This window comes from Dipodomys merriami, unplaced genomic scaffold (assembly GCF_024711535.1).
Source record: "Dipodomys merriami isolate MVZ:Mamm:240054 unplaced genomic scaffold, mDipMer1.0.p SCAF_110, whole genome shotgun sequence".
NCBI lineage: Eukaryota > Metazoa > Chordata > Mammalia > Rodentia > Heteromyidae > Dipodomys > Dipodomys merriami.
The window spans coordinates 2,311,364-2,329,326 of NW_027202383.1; the positions used below are offsets into that span (position 1 = coordinate 2,311,364).

The 17,963-nt window shown below is 50.6% G+C and overlaps 1 protein-coding gene across 8 annotated transcripts in view; it reads left to right on the plus strand.

Annotated features, from left to right (window-relative positions):
* Lpin1 (lipin 1) overlaps positions 1 to 16,556 on the plus strand; it is a 60,455-nt gene extending 43,899 nt beyond the window's left edge. For all 8 annotated transcript variants that reach the window (XM_070015275.1, XM_070015276.1, XM_070015281.1 and 5 more), the window contains 6 exons: positions 1,032 to 1,180; positions 2,591 to 2,677; positions 6,827 to 6,979; positions 9,673 to 9,787; positions 10,467 to 10,570; positions 14,101 to 16,556. In XM_070015275.1, coding sequence (XP_069871376.1) covers positions 1,032 to 1,180; positions 2,591 to 2,677; positions 6,827 to 6,979; positions 9,673 to 9,787; positions 10,467 to 10,570; positions 14,101 to 14,260 — 768 coding nt within the window. In that variant the 3' untranslated portion in view covers positions 14,261 to 16,556. The remainder of the gene's footprint in view (positions 1 to 1,031; positions 1,181 to 2,590; positions 2,678 to 6,826; positions 6,980 to 9,672; positions 9,788 to 10,466; positions 10,571 to 14,100) is intronic.
* Positions 16,557 to 17,963: the final 1,407 nt, after the last annotated feature.

The window sequence follows — 17,963 nt, forward strand, 5'->3', positions numbered from 1 at the left end:
TCACGGCAGTCAGGGTCCTCGGTCTCTGGGGGCACGTCTGAAGTCCTTCCTATTTCTTGGTTCCCATTTCTACTTCCTGGCACCTTTTACCTCCCCCCCGCGTGCCTACCCCCTCTCGGGACCCCACCATCCCTTCTTTGGCGCTATACGGCCTTACTTCTTCCTTGATCTAGCGGAGCCCTAAGTGTGATATCACTTACCCCGAAGTTCTTTTTACTGTGTGTGTGTGCGCACGCATCTGCAGGTATTGGGGCTTGAACTCAGGGCCTGCCTGGGTGTTGTTGTCTCTTAGCATTTTTACTCAAGGCTTACCACTTTCAGCTCTTTTACTGGTTAATTGCAGATAAGAGTCTCATGGACTTTTCCTGTCCAGGCTGACTTCAAATTATGATCCTCAGATCTCAGCCTACTGAGTAGCTAAGAGCATAGGCATGAGCCACTGGTGCCTGCCTATGCAGCTCTTGTGGCACATCACTTAACCCCGGGAAATAGCTCTTCCAGAAGTGCTGCATCATGGTAGCCTTGTCCTTGCAAGCAGAACGCTCTGTAGAAAGGGGAAGAGCGGCAGTGTAGGTGGGCCAGAGAATGTGGAGGCTTAATTTGCCTGTCAGGACCCATAAAGAACTAGAATAAGGGTGCAGTGTGTCACTCCTACAATCCCAGCTGCTTGGGAGATGGGATGATCAAGGTTCCAGGCTAACCTGGACAAAAGTTAGGAAGAGCCCAATCTCTAATAAAAGCTCGGTGTGGTGGTGTCTGCCTGTCATCCAAGCCACATGGGGAGGTGTACCCAGGAGGATTACAGGCTAGGTCCATCCCAATGACAGTCTGAGGCCTTGTTAGAAAAATATGCTAAGGCACAAAAGGCCTGGGAGTGGCTGAGTGCTAGCCTCGCAAGTGCCAGGGCCCAGTCTGACCCCCCATGCACGGCCAGGTGGATGGTGTGTTTCTTAACATCTTTCTCAGGATAGAAGCCAGACACCCGCTTTGGGGCCTTCCCTCAAGCTGACACATGATTCATGTTTTCTTAGAAAAGCCTGAAGCTGAAGAATGGCCCCAATGATGTGGTGTTCAGTGTCACCACGCAGTACCAGGGCACCTGCCGCTGTGAGGGCACCATCTACCTGTGGAACTGGGACGACAAAGTCATCATTTCTGACATTGATGGGACCATCACCAGGTGGGCCTGGCCTCCGCATGGGCCCCGGGGTCTGGGTGGCCCACCCTCGGGTGGCATCTCTGTTGAGAGCTGCTCTGCGGGGCAGTGCTTGCCTCCTGGGGCGGCTGTTCGCATCTGGGTATCCTGTCGTACCTTCCCTCGTACAGTTGCTTTTGGAGAGAGCTTTTTAAGACTGGTTAGGGGCTAGGAAGGTGGCTCAGTGGTAGAGCGCTTGCCTTGCATACCTGAGGCCCTGGGTTCGATTCCTCAGCACCACATAAGCAAAAAGAAAAAAAAAGCTGGAAGTGGCGCTGTGGCTCAAGTGGTAGAGTGCTAGCCTTGAGCTGAAGAGCTGAGGGACAGCGCCCAGGCCCAGAGTTCAGGCCCCATGACCGGACCCCTCCCCCCCCCAAAAAAAAGACTGGTTAGTCCCCCTTTCCTGTGCTTTGGCAAGCTTGAACCTAGGGCATGATCAGTGCCCTTCTTTGGTACTGTAGCCCTCTCTGCACAGCTCATTTGGTTCTTTGAACTTTGAACTTTCTAGAAATTTGTGGGTCTCTTGTAATTTTTAAAATACTTTTTCTTTTTTTTTTCACCAGTCCTGGGACTTGAGCTCAGGGCCTGGGCGCTGTCCCTGAGCTTCTTTTGCTCAAGGCTGGCACTCTACCACTTGAGCCACAGCTTCACTTCCAGCTTTTTCTGAGTAGTTTATTAGAGATAAAAGTCTCACAGACTCTCCTGCCTGGGCGGGCTTTGAACTATGATAGGAACTTTGAACAGCCTTTTGAGTAGCTAGGACCACTAGCTCATGGCTTAATAATAGTCTGTAGTGTGTGTGTGTGTGTGTGTGTGTGTGTGTGTGTGTGTGTGTGTGTGTGTGTGTGTGTGTGTGTGTGTGTGTGTGTGTGTGTGTGTGTGTGTGTGTGTGTGTGTGTGTGTGTGTGTGTGTGTACACTGGGGCTTAAACTCTGGGCCTGGGCACTGTCTCTTAGTGGTCTACCACTGAGCCAGTGGGGATTGAACCCTGGCCTGGGCACTGTCCCTGAACTTCTTTTTGCTCAAGGCTAGTACTCTACTGTTTGAGCTATAGCACCACTTCCTGCTTTTTCCGTTTACGTGGTACTGAGGAATTGAACCCAGGGCTTCATGCATGCTAGGCAGGCACACTACTGCTAAGCCACATTCCCAGCCCCTAGTTTTCCTTTCTAATTTTTTTGCTATGTAGCCTAGGACGGCCTTGAACTCTCAATCTGCCTGCCTGCCTCAGCTTCCCAAGTACTGGGATTACAGGTGTGCGCCACTGGACTGTGAGGCCTTTGTGTTTGTATTTTTGTGAGGCATGGATGTGTTTAATCTGGACAAAAAGCCCATCCTTCCAATGACCTTCTTATTTTATTTCCACCCTCCTCCCCCCCCCCCCCCCCGTTTTAGATCAGATACCCTTGGCCACATTTTGCCCACACTCGGGAAGGACTGGACCCACCAGGGCATCGCTAAGCTGTACCATAAAGTGAGCCAGTAAGTATGTGCGCTTGGCTCCCAGGCCCTGTGAACTGTGGTGGCCCCCCTGTGCCATGCGCACAGCCTCTTCCTGCTGGCGTGGGGTGGGTGGCTTCCTGGCTTATGAAGAATGGGGCATCTAAAGCCAGGAGCAGCAGTGGCAGTGGGGAGTGGCGGTGGAGAGTCCTAAGTAATTCCAGACTTAAACTCAGTACCAGGCAACTAGAAAGCAGGTACAGGTGAGTCAACCATTGTAGAAGAAATAGGTGGTATTCATGGGGTGTCAAAGATAGCCAGCCAGCCAGGGGGGATGAAGCAGGCACTTAATTGGAATGCTTTTAACACGTCGGGAAACACTTGTGGCATTGGGTGGAACCCTGCAGGCTGTGGTCGCTCTGTCTCATCTCCCTCCACGGAGGCCTCCCAACCTTCCCTGACCCGAGTGCAGCCCTGCCCTCTGCCGCTCGGCCTCCTCGGTAGCTTCTGGTGCTCTACTGTATTTATAGTTAAAGGAGAGAAGCCTGCAAGGGTCAGGGTGCGCATTCTTTGTGACTCTGGATTAAATCTGTTTCTAGATTATTAAAAAAGCGCAGCCTGCCTGCATCCATCCTTCCTTCGTTCATTCCTTCATTTGTTCCTTCCTTTCTTTGTTCCTCCCTTTCTTCTTCCCCTTCCTTCTTCCTTTCCTGTCCTGTCCTACTGTCCCCCCCCTTTTTTTTTTTTTTTGCTGGTACTCGGGCTTGATCTCAGGGCCTTCTGTTCTTGTTTGGCTTTTTCATAAAGCTAGAGCTTTACTACTTGAACCATAGCTCTGCTTCTGGCTTTTTGGTGGTTAACTGGAGATAAGTATCTCATGGACTTGCCTGCCCTTAGCTGGCTTTGAACCTGGATCTGCAGATCTCAGCCTCTTGAGTTAGCTAGGACTTACACAGGTGAGCTGCTGGCACTCAAGGCTGGTGTTCCATCACTTGAGCCATACCTTCACAGACTTTTCTGTCCTGGCTGGCTTTGAACCTCAATCCTTAGATCTCAAGTCTGTCTATTGATTATTTAGGATTATAGGCTCGAACCACTGGGGCTCAATATTCACAGCATTTGTTGTTGTTGTTTACCTCAAATCTTTAGTTTACTATACTCATTACCCTCTGCCATAAGGAATAGAGGGTTGAGTAGAAGGTTTACTGGAAGTCTTAGGGCTGGATTCCAGAAGGAGGCCCTTGGACTAAGAGCATGCCTTACTCTGAGCTTCGGCTTCCTTATCTCTAAGATGGAGGAAAGTAGACTAGATGATTCCTTAGGACCAGTGCTGGCCATGATATGCCCTGCTGTTGGGTCAGCTTGGGGAATGGTACAGTGTGTGTCTACCACGGCTGAGAGCTGTTTTTCCAAGCTGAGCCTCAGGCAGAAGTCTGAGGAACAGGCTAGACTTGCACACCTGCAGTGCACAGGGACCATACCCCAGCTGGGTAGCTCTGGTCCCAGCTCCGGGCACTGAGGACGCCCATCGCCTCAGGGGCTTGTGATGGTGCGGGAGGTGCAGAGCTGCAGCAGGGGAGCCAGGGGCAGGTCCACGGGATGATGCTGGGGTTTTGGCATATAGGGAAGGTGGCAGGTGAGCTAAGTCCTTATGATGAGGGGCATTCCAAAGGCAAGGGAACGCTCCCAGTGGATGGAGCAGGGGTGAGAGATGAGCCAGTGTGTGAGGGAAAGGAGGTGCTGGAGCTGGTGGGTGGGTAAGCAGTGCCTCAGAGAAGCCAGGTGCTGGTGGCTCACACCTGTAACCCCAGCTTCTCAGGAGAGATCTGAGGATCAATGTTCAAAGCCAGCCTGGGTAGCGGAAAAAAAAGAAAGAACCCCCCCCCCAAAAAAAAAAGCTGGGTTCTAGGGGCTTGCATCTGTAATTCCAGCTACTCAGGAGGCTGAGATCTGAAGATGTTTCAAAGCCAGCCTGGGTAGGAAAGTCTGTGAGACTCTGACCTCTAATCAGCAAAAAACCAGGAGTGGAGCTGTGGATCAAGTGGTAGAGCTTTAGTCTTCAGTACAAAAGCTCAGGGATAGTGCCCAGGCCCCAAGTTCAAGCCCCAAGACTGGTACCAAACCCACCCCCGCAAGCCAAAACCCCCAAACTAACACATTAGAGAAACCAGAGGGCCGAGGGACTGGAAGGCCAGGCCAAGACCACGCATGGGCTTCCATGCGTCCTTTCTTCCTTAAGGGGCGGGGGCAGGTGACTGCCCTTCCTGTTAGGACTGTGAGTGAGGACACAGAGTCCCTTCTCTTTACAATACCCCCAGTGGAGGGTATTGTATTCTCTGTAGGGCACGTGGCAATGTGGCAGGAACGTTTTTGACTGTCATGAGTGGTATGTGTTATGCCATCTAGTGGGCAGAGGCCAGGAATGCTGCTCATGCCGTGTTACAGCACTGCATCCTTGTGCAGGATCCATGGCCTCAATCCCCAATTGGAGACCCTGGCTACCTCCGCAGCAGCTGACTACTGCCTAAAGTAAAGTGCATTACAGTCCTTGAAAAGGATGGCTCCTGGTATCCCCAGGCTGTGTGAATCATGTCTTAGGGGATGCTCCTAGGGGCAAACATTCGGTCGGTGTAAGAGCAGGATGGAGATTGGACACAGATATCACTGCTGCTACCTAGTGGGAGTGGAGATTGCTCTTTCATCTTTTCTGCTATTTCCCCTTAGCCCCAGTGGAATTGCCGGGAACCTTGGTGGCCTCCGGGTGATGGTAGTGAAGGTTCATCGCTGACCCTTCCTGTCCTCAAGCCACCTCCGCTCTGTCATGTGTTCTACTTCTCTGGCTATTGGTTTTCTCTGCTCCTGCAGGGACAGGGTCATGCTGAGCCCACGGGCTCGCCAGCCAGTGTGGGGTTTCAGTGCAATTGGTGGAGAGTACAAGGAGCCTCAGACTTGTGCAGGGGCCATGGGTTGGCCACTGTTTGCTCTTCTGAGCACAGGGTCTTGTCCTAAGGGACAAGATTGTTGGTGGGCATGTGTTGGCGTTCAGGCAGCTTTCACTGTAGGTGGAGGATTCCGCCTCCAGCAGCCATGGTTCCCCTCGCACAGTAGACTGTCCTCCAATTGAGGTTCCAGCTAAGTTAGGAAGGGCTTTTGTGCAGAGTAAGCACATGGAAACAACAGCTCAGGTGCATAGTTGAACTCCAAAATGGATCTGAAAATCAAGTTTGAATAAAACGAACCTTTCAGACCTTTGCAGGTGCAGCTTTGAGACTTTGATGTGAAGAGCTATGCACAGAAATGGTGATTTTTTTTTCTTAAAATCTTGCATTAATTAGACAGCTGAAATACGAAGATGGTTCATTCAGAAGCCTGTTTCATATTCAGACGCAGCCCTCTGTTCCAAACAAGCTGAGAGATTGTTTTTGTCTGAAAACTTTTCCTGCTCCTTGATTTTCGAGAATGGCATATTAGACAGGTGTAGAGACATGGCCTCTTGTGTGGAGATAGTAAGTGGGGTGGAGTTGGTGGTTTGTATTCACCCATGTGCCAGATACTTCTGTTCCCTGTGTGCCACACATTGCCCCAGCATGGTGTTACATCTTCCTGGAGGTAATGGAGTAAAGAAAGAGAGAGTGAAATGAGGAACTGTGACTTAATACTAGTGATAGACACACTGAGGCAGAACAGGGCCCTGAGGGGGATGGGCAAGGGGGTAGTGTGGGAGGGAAGGTAGCACCCACCCACCAGCTGTTCTGAGGATTACAGATGAGTCACAGTGAATGGCATTGAAGGTCATTTTGGTTGATGTGGGGCTTGAACTCTGGGCCTGGACACTGTCCCTGCGCTCTTCAGCTCAAGGCAAGTGCTCTACCACTTGAGCCACAGCACCACTTCCAGTTTTCTGGTGGTTAATTAGAGATAAGAGTTTCATGGACTTTCCTGCCCAGGCTGGCTTTGAACCTCGATCCCTAGATCTCAGCCTCCTGAGTAGCTAGGATTACAGGTGTGAGCCACCGGTGCACGGCTGAGGGTCATTTCTGTGCAGAAAACGCAGTGGTGTGGCGTGTGGACTCGGCAACATGGAGAACACATCCCTGCCCTTCTTCGGGAAGCGGATAGATGTGAAGGGAGGGCGGTGCCTGCCGTTGAGTCTGGTGGTGCCGTTACATGTGGACGTGTTGTGTCTTTCAGGAATGGATATAAGTTTCTCTACTGCTCCGCCCGGGCCATCGGGATGGCAGACATGACGCGAGGCTACCTGCACTGGGTCAACGAGAGGGGCACGGTGCTGCCCCAGGGGCCGCTGCTGCTCAGCCCCAGCAGCCTCTTCTCCGCCCTGCACAGGTGCCGCCCTCCCCAGACACAGACCGGGCGCCCGCGCCCGCGCCCGTGCCCGCGCCCGCGCCGTGCTTTCCCTCCCTCGCTGGACGGTTTGCAAGAACGCGCAGCTTCTTCACTGGTCCCCACTTTCGAGGGGGTGCCGGGCCCACCCCGCCTCTCCTGCCAGCACCTTCCCTGGGTTGCGGGGCTCTGGGGTCGAGCTCTTTTGCTGACGAGGGTGGCGCTCCACGGCCTGACTCCTCTTGCTCCGCAGATGCATTTCTCTCTTATTTGGGGATCTCACTGGCTCCATTTTCCAGATAGCCTTCGTTTTGTTCTTCTACCTGGGGAAACCTCTCTGCACCCCTGTCCCTGAGAAGCTTGGCTGAGTCTTAATGGCTCTGGGAGAAACAACTCGGATTGCATCTCATGGGGAGCCTAGCCTGCTGAAGGAGCCTGTCCGGCCACGCCCCCCATCTGGCCGTAGCTGCCTGGAGCACACCCTTCTCTCCCGGAGTTTTAGAGGCACTGTGTATTTTAATAGTCCTCTAGGAGACCACTGGCCAGTACCACCCCCCCTCGGCCCCCCGGCCATGTTGTAGACAGCTAAGGCAGTTCTGGCCCAGGGAGCACTGGGGACACTCTTTCCCCCTATAGTTGGATGGGGCCATTCACCTGCTTATCAGCTTCAGGACTTCGGTCCCTGTGAAAAGGTGGAATGATCATATATTTGGTTTTTAAGACCCAATGAGGCCTGGAGACATGGCTTAGTGGTAGAGTACCTGCCTAGTAAGCATGAGGCTCTGAGTTCAGACCTTAGTAAGGCTAAAACAAACCAACCAACCCAAAAGTCCCAATGCAAGGCTTTGATGGGTGGGATTTGGCTGAGTTTGAGAAGTGGATTTGGTGCTTGCTGTGCAAACAACGGAAAAGTGTGTATCTTCAGTACCAAGAGTTATTACAGCAGCATAGATCTCAAAAGCAATCCACATGTTTTCAGGAAATTGTGTCCTGGCTATGGTGACAGCTTTGCAATATGGTGCTTTTCTTAGCATATGCTGTGTACGGTGGCCAGCATGCCAGGTGGGTGGGGCCAGTGACCTGGGCCCTTCGACAGATTCACATCATCCAGAAGCTGGGTGGGCCAAGGTCTTCACTGCTAGAGGAGAGGTTATGTCCCATCAAGGTGTGGTGACCTGGGACCAAGGAGGTTATTTCCTTTCTGTAGGATGTGTGTCTGGGTGCCTGCCGGTCCTGGGGCTTGAACTTGAGGCCTGGATGCTGTCCTTTAGCTTTTTTTTCCCCTCAAGGATAATGCTCTACCACTTGAGCCACACCTCCATTTCCAGCTTTGTGGTGATCAATTAGAGATAAGAGTCTAGAGCCGGGCACTGGTGGCTCACACCTGTAATCCTAGCTATTCAGGAGGCTGAGATCTGAGGATTATGGTTCAAAGCCAGCTCAAGCAGGAAAGTCCCTGAAACTCTTATTTCCAATTAACTGCCAGAAAACTGGACGTGGTGCTATGGTTCAAAGTGGTAGAATGCTAGCCTTGAGCAAAAAGAGCTCAAGGACTGTGCTCAGGCCCTGAGTTCTAGCAACTGACAAAAAAAAAAAAAAAAGTCTCTGGGTCTTTTCTGCCTGGGTTGACTTTGAACTGAGCAGAATCCTTTTCCAGCAGAACAAAACAGAGATCTTCAGATCTCAGCCTCCTGATCGCTAACAGTACAAGGGTGAGCCATTGGTGTCTGCCCATCAGTCTCTGTGTGATTGGATAATGAAAGCTCCTCTCCCTAGTCTTGTCTAATCTTTATTATTTTTATTTTATATCTTACTGCTCTGGATAAGCCTAGAGGCATGGCATTGAGCTAAAATCATGATGGAAATCATCTTTACTAGTAATAGTGTTCATAGGAAGTTAACTCTTTCTGTCACTATCTCTCTCTGTATTTACTTCGATTCTAAATTTAAGAGTTTCATCCTGACTAGATGTGGAATTTGTGTTTAAAGCCTTTTGTGTATCTGAGATGATCTTCCCACCTCAACTCAATAATGTGTTGTAGTGCAGCAATCAGTATTACATTGCTGTTGCATTTTTGGAATAACTGAGGGTCTTGTACTTCAGCACACTGCATAGTAAACAGATATCCTTGGAATATTTGCCTTTATGTTTATAGATGAGATTGGCCTGTACTTAGGGCCTACTTCTCTTTAGGGCTTTTTTTTCCCCCCCTGTGTCAGAACTGGGACTTGAGCTCAGGGCCTCTCACCGTTGCTTAGCTTTTTAACTCATGGCTGACACTTTTGACACATTTGAGCCACAACTCCATTTCTGGCTTTTTGATGGTTAATTGGAAATAAGAGTCTTATGGCCTTTCCTGCCTGAGCTGGCTTTGAACTGAGGTCATCAGATCTCAGCCTCCTGAGCAGCTAGAATGACAGGTGTGAACCATCTTACCCAGCTTAGGCTGTGGGGTTGTATAGAATGAATTTGGAGGTGTCTGCCCCCTCTCCTTTAGGCTCAGGGAGTCTTGCCCCTTAGACAGTGGGTGAGCTCTTGGGTGAACTTCATCCTTGGCCTTTCCTTTGTACTGGGGCTGCAAGTACATTCTATTTTGTTTAGAACTGGACTGTCTTCATAGCTTCCACAATTAGTTTATACTCACAAAGCTTATCCTGTCAGGCTAATCCATTACTTATTTGTTCCTTTTTAACAGAGAGGTGATTGAAAAGAAGCCAGAAAAGTTTAAAGTCCAGTGCTTGACAGACATCAAAAACCTGTTTTTCCCAAACACGGAACCCTTTTACGCTGCTTTTGGAAACCGGCCTGCGGTAAGGGTGGGGTGGGGTCTGGATGAGCTCTGGACATTAGCCTGTGACCTGACTATGTGTCCAGCCAGCTTCCTGTCTTGTAAGGGGTGGCCTGGTAAATGCCACATCCCTAGGCAGAGATGAAAAATGAAGTCACACATGGCCTCTATAGTTTTCTTTGAAGGTTGGCTGCTGGGTTTGAAGCTGGGGATGGGGACAATTAAACTTCTAATTTCACATTACTTAAAATTAGTGCAATTAGCGATGTTGAATAGCGTTAGATCCTTCCTACCAGAAGGAAAGCCCACAATGGATCTTGACCACAGTGCTGAATTGGACATCTCATGTTTGAAGAGTGGAGTAGTCTCTAGTCTCCTAGGGTATAAAATAGCCTTTGAGATTTTGTGTGTTTGGTCCAAATTTTCCGGAAAGTTCAGTAGTCTGGAGAGTACAACTTGAGTAGTAGCTGTTCATCCAGAAATTCTCCTACTTTTAAAAATGGTGACCAGATTTTCAGAGAATAACCCCGAGGCATGACAGTGGGAGACCTCGCTGTTTCCAGGAACGCAGGGAGGGAGGGAGGGAGATACCTGGAGCGTACACCCCCCTCCCCCCACCCACCAGATGCTCAGATTGGTCCTGAGCATGGAATCACATTCCCGCTCTAATCCACATGTCATGTTTCCTGGTACAAACACAGGATGTGTATTCCTACAAGCAAGTGGGGGTGTCCTTGAACCGCATCTTCACTGTGAACCCTAAAGGCGAGCTGGTTCAGGAACACGCCAAGACCAACATTTCCTCGTGAGTACCACCTGCTCCACATGGGGCTGGACCGGAGCTCCCTCCTGTCCAGAAGCAGGGTTCTTTTATCCTTTTCTGCCTCTGTGTTAATTCCTGAATGTATGTATGCATGTATATGCATGCATGCATGCATGTGTCTATTTTTGTGCTAGTACTGTCTCTTGAACTCAAGGTCTTGCATTCCTCTCTTGGCTCTTTTGCTCCAATTTATGCTTTATCACTTGCATCACACTTCTGGATCTAGCATTTTGCTAGTTAGTTGGAGATAAGAGCCTCATGAATTTGTCTGCCTAGCCTTGCTTCGAACCATGATCCTCAGATCTCAGCCTCCAGAGTAGTGAGGCTGACAGGCATCAGCCAATGGTACCTGACTACTAATTCCTTTAAAACGATAGTGTAGCTGCCTGTATTTTGTCCAAAATAATTTTTAGGCAAGTGGAGTAACATCACATCCCCAAGTCGTTTTCACACTGGAAATACTTTCCTTTTTCTTTCCCCACGGTTGGGCTGTCTAAGGCCCACCCAGGGCAGGAAGGCCACACGTGCTTCTCAGGTGCTTTTCTTCTGCTTTCTGAAGCTATCTTTATTAATGAATGATGTCATAAATAGCCAAAGTACCTTGGCAGAGAAATCGGTTGCCCACCCCTGGGTTAGAGCCTGTCAGGAAAGGAATGGAATGAATTCAGAAACTGGTTGTTTACATTTGCCATGTTTGGTTTGGAAGCCTACAATATGTATTAGAAATATAAGCCCATTGCGATGTGGGAAGCTGAATTTAAAGACAAAGAGCTAAGTATCTCTTTACCAAGTTGTTCCCATTCCAGTGTCATTGTCAAGAATCCTGTTTGCATTTTTGGTCCGAGCTAAGTTTCTCCGAGTCAGTGTGCTAAACTAGATTACTGATGGTTTTGTTCTCAAGTCTTAGTTTTTACAGTGCCAGGGTTAAAACCCGGGGCTCCTGCCTGCTAGGTGGGTGCTCTGCCTTTAAGCTACCAGCCCAGCCCATGGATTACTTACTTTGTGTTTCAAGACACAAAACCAAGGCTGGCCTCAAACTTCCTATCCCCCGACCCCAGGTTTCCAGACGCTGGATTTACAGGCATGTACCACCGTGCCTGGCTGGATTTGTTTGGCGTGCAGTACCCATCGGAGCCCTGTGAAAGCTCTCTATTTTCTGCCGCATCTCCCTGGGGTGCCCCCCGGCTGGGAGAGCCCCAGTGGACACCAGCGCCCGGCCTAGTCCCTCGCAGCGGCTGCATAGCCTTTGATCCGAGCTCTGCTCACCTGAGTCACAGGCGCTGGCCTGTGCCACCCAGGGAGCTGAGTCAAACTCTCTTCATGCAGAGGGAGTTGGTTCTGCCCAATTCCTACCAGCTTTTGCCTGGTACTTCCCATGGTTTTAGGTGGATTAGAGATTTTCCTTTCAAAATAGTCTTTGTTCCAATGGGACTGACATTCAGCTGCATGAGTGGTTCCCGGCTCCAGGGAGCCATGGCTGTGCATAAACCTCCTGAGCCCAGAGCCAGGCCCGGCCAAGCAGGCCTCAAGGGGTGTGGGAGGGAGAGGGGGGCGGGGGTGCTCCTGTCGGGCAGCTTCCTGGCTGACCCCACTCCTCCCTCAACTCTGCCCTGGGGATATGCTGTGTGGCCCTTCTCCACGTGGAGACCACCCCCAGCCTCCCCAGTCTCCCGATGACCCAGGGGCCCCTGCGGGGAGGGGAGCATTGGGATATTACAGCACCATCGTGGGCTGTACCGGGTTGTCAATAGAGGCCAGTGGCTGTGGGCGGCCGCGAGGAGCATGCGCATGTCCAGCCCCTCACTTGCCCATCCATTGATTTTGAGAGCCCAGAGGGCCCTGGTGCTGGCTTTAGTTGGGGTCTCAAAGAACTTTGCCCTAATGGTGCACTGCCAGAGGTGGCATACCGCGAGGGCGGCGAGGAGGAGAGGCTTTCGCTAAGGGCTGTCTGCTGCCTCCACAGTAAGTTCTAAGCCAGGCAGGTGCTTGTCCCTGGGAGCCTGGTCAGATGTCTGGGTGGTGTTCAGAGATGAGGCCATATGTGAGAGCACGCGGTGCCTTCCTTCCCACTGTGCGTCAGGAGCGGCAGGGCCTGGGCGCTGCCTGGGCCCGGAGAGGCCACCTGGACAGAGCCGGCCCCACCCTCCCTTCCCCGATCCGCTTGGTATGGGCAGACCCCGGGCAGAGGAGGGCCCCGCCCTCTGCCCCAGCCACAAGCCTCACACACAGGAGCCCTAAAGCCAGGAGGTATTTAAACACTTGGTTTGTTCTAATACCCAGGAAAGACACAAGGCTTGGTTTTATATGAAGATTTTCCCATTTTGTGCAGGCTCAGTTTCTCATGAGCCTGTTGGAGGCTCTTTATCACACACGCACGCGCGCACACACACACGCACACCCCTTATCACATACACTATCAATGCATACTCACACACCTGTGCATACACACATGCATACACACAAGTACACATCAGCATATGAAAACATGCTTAATTCCTGGAGTCTGGATTCCCAAGGCCCCTTCGGTTCCCAGCACATGGGAAGGGGGGACGGGGAAGGGTGGGAGGTAGGACATGCAGGGCTGGGGCGAAGGTGGAGGGGGGCCAGCTGGTGTATCCCAGGTTCTGAGTGGAACCATCCTCCAAGTCTGAGAAGGCAGATTGAGTTTCAGCTTTCTAGCTGTAGCTCGGGTCATGGAACTTGCTATGCAGCATCTTCTGGGAATAGAGAAAAGGCTGTAGGAGGAGTAGTAAGAAACCCACACACTAGAAGATGAAGGACTTGAGGCTCAGAAAGGGCAAGATACTTGCCCAAGTTTACACAGCAAGGTAGGCACTGACTAATACCAAGCTTCTTGATCCCAACATGCCAGCAGGGATTTTTTTCCCCCAAGACCTATTAGTGATTTGCTGTTGAGCAAACTGATCAAGTGCACGGTACACATTATTTTATTGTTGTGTGCATTATTCTGTTTGATACTGATATTAACAGTGCAGCCAACTGTTTTGATAATGGAGGAAACGGTGGCTTTGTACAAGGTGACAGAGCTTGAACAAGGCCTTGACCCCAGGGCCTGTGCGTCTCTGTCTTTGGCTCCAGAGGCCGGCTTTGTCTGTGACTTCTTTCCCTCCATCCTCTGCCATGCTGATTTCCTCCCCAGATCCTCTGCGTTCTTCCCCCTTATGCATCTGGGCTGTGTGTGTGTGGGAGGGTGGGGGCTGTGAAGGACCCTGTGACCTGAATCGGGGGGGGGAGGGGGTCTCTGAAGAGAATCTGCACCATCAAGTCTCTCCCCCCACACCCACAGAACTTCTCCTCCTTTGCAGACTCTTTGTTTCTTTTGCTTCCAGTTAATTGGTAAGATGTCCTCCTAGAAGGACTGCAGTCTTTCTCAGGGTCTGCTTGGGAGTCTACTGCTTGGGGCCTAGATTTCCCCTGCTCTGTAATGCGGCCCTGAGTCCGAGCTGCACGCCGCGTGGCCGCTGTGACACCGCTGTCCATTTTTCTTCCAGGTACGTGAGACTCTGTGAGGTGGTGGACCACGTGTTCCCACTGCTGAAGCGAGGCCATTCTTCAGACTTCCCCTGCTCCGACACCTTCAGCAACTTCACCTTCTGGAGAGAGCCGCTGCCGCCTTTTGAAAACCAGGACGTTCATTCTGCCTCAGCCTGACCTGAGCCAGCGGCCCTTGTGATGGTGCCGGAGACTGGGTGTCACCCATTAAAGAATAGGTTGTGGGGACCCCAGAGTGCCACAGTGTGGCCATTTTTCTTAGGAAGATTGAGAAGCACTCTCTTCTGCCCTACCTGCCCCACTTTGTCCGGGGTGACATTTCTAAGCAGGGTGTGGGGGACAGGCCAGGAGCCGGGTGCAGTTATAATGTGTGATATGCTTCTCACAGGGGGCATAATACCCACAATGCCTCGCTCACAGCCTGCGCAGGTGCTAGTTCTCAGTTGCTGCGCAGTGTGGGCAGAGACCCCCCGCAGAAGAGGGCTGTCTGAGCATGTCCTGCTGCAGACAGTGTCCCGTGAGGATCACCAGAAGTACATGATCTGTGGCTAAGGAGGGGCACATGCGCAGGACAGCCACGTCCAGGCCCCTGCCTGTGTGTGGGCGAGGGCTGTGAGGGGTCACATGACCTGCATCCGAGCCAGTCAGACCTCACTGGGTCTGATCTCTGGCCTTGGCCTTGTGAATGTTCCCTTGTAGTTATTTGCTGGCTAGTCTCAGTTGTAGGCCCTGAGTTCTTTAATTCTTTTGGATAAAGCTAGCCTGCATAGTTGGCCTTTCTGTTCCCATTGTTTTTGCCTCAAGGCTGGGCTTATTTATGTCTTAACACATCTGTGACAGAACTTTTGTTTGGAGTGCACGGTGTCTAGCTCTCAGTAACCTCTCGAAGCCTTAGAGTCGAGTGGTGGTAACTTTTTCTGAGGCAGTATTGATCAGCTCACCTGCCCAGCAAGGTGGGGCCGCTAAGGGGACTGTGAGAAGCACTTTGGCCAAATGATGACAATGTTGATTTCTTTCTTAGTTGATTTAAAGAGAAACAGTTAAGTTATATTCTTTGTAGGTATTATTTATTGCTTTGCTCCGATTGGACTCTTCTGTTGTAAGCATTCTCGCTGTGTTCTTTTAATTGCAGCTGTCGTGGTTACATTAAACAGATGAGCATGCTAGACGATCCAAAGAGACTTCTGTCTAACTGATACCCTGGCCTTTAAGAATTTATAAGTACTTTATTTCCCTTAATGTTGTCCACTCAAGAGCAAGGGAAACAGTACTAATTTGAGTGACATTCTCTTAAGCTAATCCTTCTTTAATAAACTGACTTGTGGTCAGAACAATGTGAAAAGTGAAGGAATTATTTTGGTAAAAGATTGTGCTTGACTTTCCAGTGTATTATTATCATTATTATTATTTTTTTAAAGAGCGTGATCCTCCCTGGACTGAAATGCTTTACTATTTAAAGTTCATTGTTAAAGAGTCACAGGGGGCCAAAGATGGAACTGTTGAACGAAATGTTATTCTTTCTGTGAAAGAAAATCCAGAGTTGCTTCCTTGGTGGGTACTTCCAGGTGGGTTCTGTGAGGGACAGACCTCTCCTGAGTGGTTCACGGAGACGGCCAGACTGGCATAGAGACACAGGCATGCACAAGTTGACTCCCTTTTGGAGGCATTAAAAAGCTCCTTGGGCTTGCTCCCTAGTGCCCCCTAGAGGCTGTGTTCCCCTTCTGCCACCAGGGTGTTTTGTTTTGTTTTTGGACTTTAAGAGCTATGACCCATGTACATGCTAATGCATCCTGCCGGGTTCCGGTGGCTTCTCCCTAGCACTTAGGGGGATCTCTGGCTGTGGGAGAGGGTGTCTGTCCCCATGCACTTTACCCCGTGTTGACCCTCTGCAGGCCACAGGAGTCTGAGCTCATGCATTGCCTCACTCTTGATTTTGATGTACCTTAAACTTCCACATCCTTCCGCCTTCCCCTTCCTTAAAAAAAAAAGTCACACTCTCAGATCTGTCAGGCTCAGTGGGAACTCTGGCCAGGCTGTGGAAGTAGCACCTGCTCGTGGCTTCTGAAAAGGATTTGTATGGGGGCAGCAGCCACCAGAGTCGGGTTGTCTGTGTGTATGCTGTAACTTGTGGCCCCAACATCATAGGCTAGAATACTGGTTTGCGGCCACATGTTTCTTAATGAACCACTCTATGGCTCTGAGTGTTCAGATGCTCATCACACACAATGAAAAATAGGCAGCCCTGCACAAAAATGGTTATATCTTCAAAGGGTATACCTTTCGATTTTTAGGTTCAGCTCCCTCCTTCAAAGTATATTTTCTGTACAACATTTGATCTGTATTTGTAAATGCTGGTACAGTGCTGAAAATCACTGTAATATTTCATTGCATTGTGCCCAATGTGGAAGTAGAAAATATTGGAATAAACGAGATGGATGAAAGACTTCTCTGCAAACCAGCTGTGTGAATTTTTTGTTGTTGTTGTTGGTTGTGGGACTTGACCTCAGGGCCTGGGTGCTGTCCTTGAGCTCTTCTACCCATAGCTAGTGCTCTACCACTTTGAGCTATAGCACCACTTTGGTTTTTCTGGTGTTTAAATTGGTGATAAGAATCTCCTGGACTTTCCTGCCCGAGCTGGCTTTGAACTACCATCTTCAGATCTCAGCCTCCTGAGTAGCTAGGATTCCAGGCGGGAGCCACCGGCACCTGGCTCCGTCATAATTTCTAATGCTATTTGCGAACATGGTCAGCGACTTCCTGTTGTTTTACCTGCCCGAGCCTTAGCATTTCTGGGAGAAATGGAAGCTTATTGGTCCTTGTACGAGAACTGAGGCCCAACTCCTCACAATCTACCACAGTTCATCTCTGGGCATCTGTAGCATTAATGCTGTACATTTTGGAGAAGAGCTCGTCTTGCTGGACATCGGGGCGGTATGTCGGCTCTTACTGTGGAATAACGATTAGTGTGAGCTGTCACCTGTGCCGTCCATGTCCGCACGCTCCTCTTGCCCTTTCTCACCCTCCTTTGGCACCCGAGGCTGCACCATGTGTGCGCCGCTGCCACAGGCCGGCAGGAGAGCCAGCGTCTCATCTTTCCTAGGACTTCAAGTGGTAACTTCCCCAGGTTTGGAAATGTGTTATTAGTTTGATGTTCAAACATGGATGTGCTCACCACCTTGTACCGGAGGCCTTTTCTAAAGGGGCGGTGTGCAGAGCTCCGGCAAGCGTGGGCACGGGAACACTGTGGAGGGAGAAAGTAACGTGGCTCCTTTGGAAAAAAAATGAAGCAAGCTCCTAGAATCTGCCTCACTCCAGCAGGCCCGCAGTTGTAACCAGCTCCCTTTGAGAGCTGGACCCCTCTCCCCGGCCCTCCTACCTTCTGACTCAGGTCATCTGTGTTTAGCACTAGGCCTCCATCTTGTCCTTGAACTTGGAGAAGGAGGGGAAGAGCCACCGGGTTTTTAGTTTTGATCTTCTGCTTCTAACGCCTTGCAGTCCTGTGGCATCAGAAGTGGCACTCTGGGTCACTTGCATTGTGAGCTGGCCAAGGGGCTTGTTTTCTAGAAGCCAGCCTAAGCCCAGACAGCAGCTGGTCTTGGGAGTCAGTGGAACGCACTGACCACCTGGGGGCACAATTGGTTTTGGTATGGCTGCATAGCCTTCAAAAAAAAAAAAAAAAAAAATCAACAACCCAAATGAAAATGCTGGCTCCACTTTAACAGAGGCCCCTGGGCTGTAATGCTAGGCTTGGAGCCCAGCCAGCTGTGGACTGCGCTTGTGGGAAGAACCGATAGTTCCTTAGTGGGGGCTGTTTTGGACCCAGATCCTGGGGTCCAAATCATTAACTGCCTTTGAAGGGGGG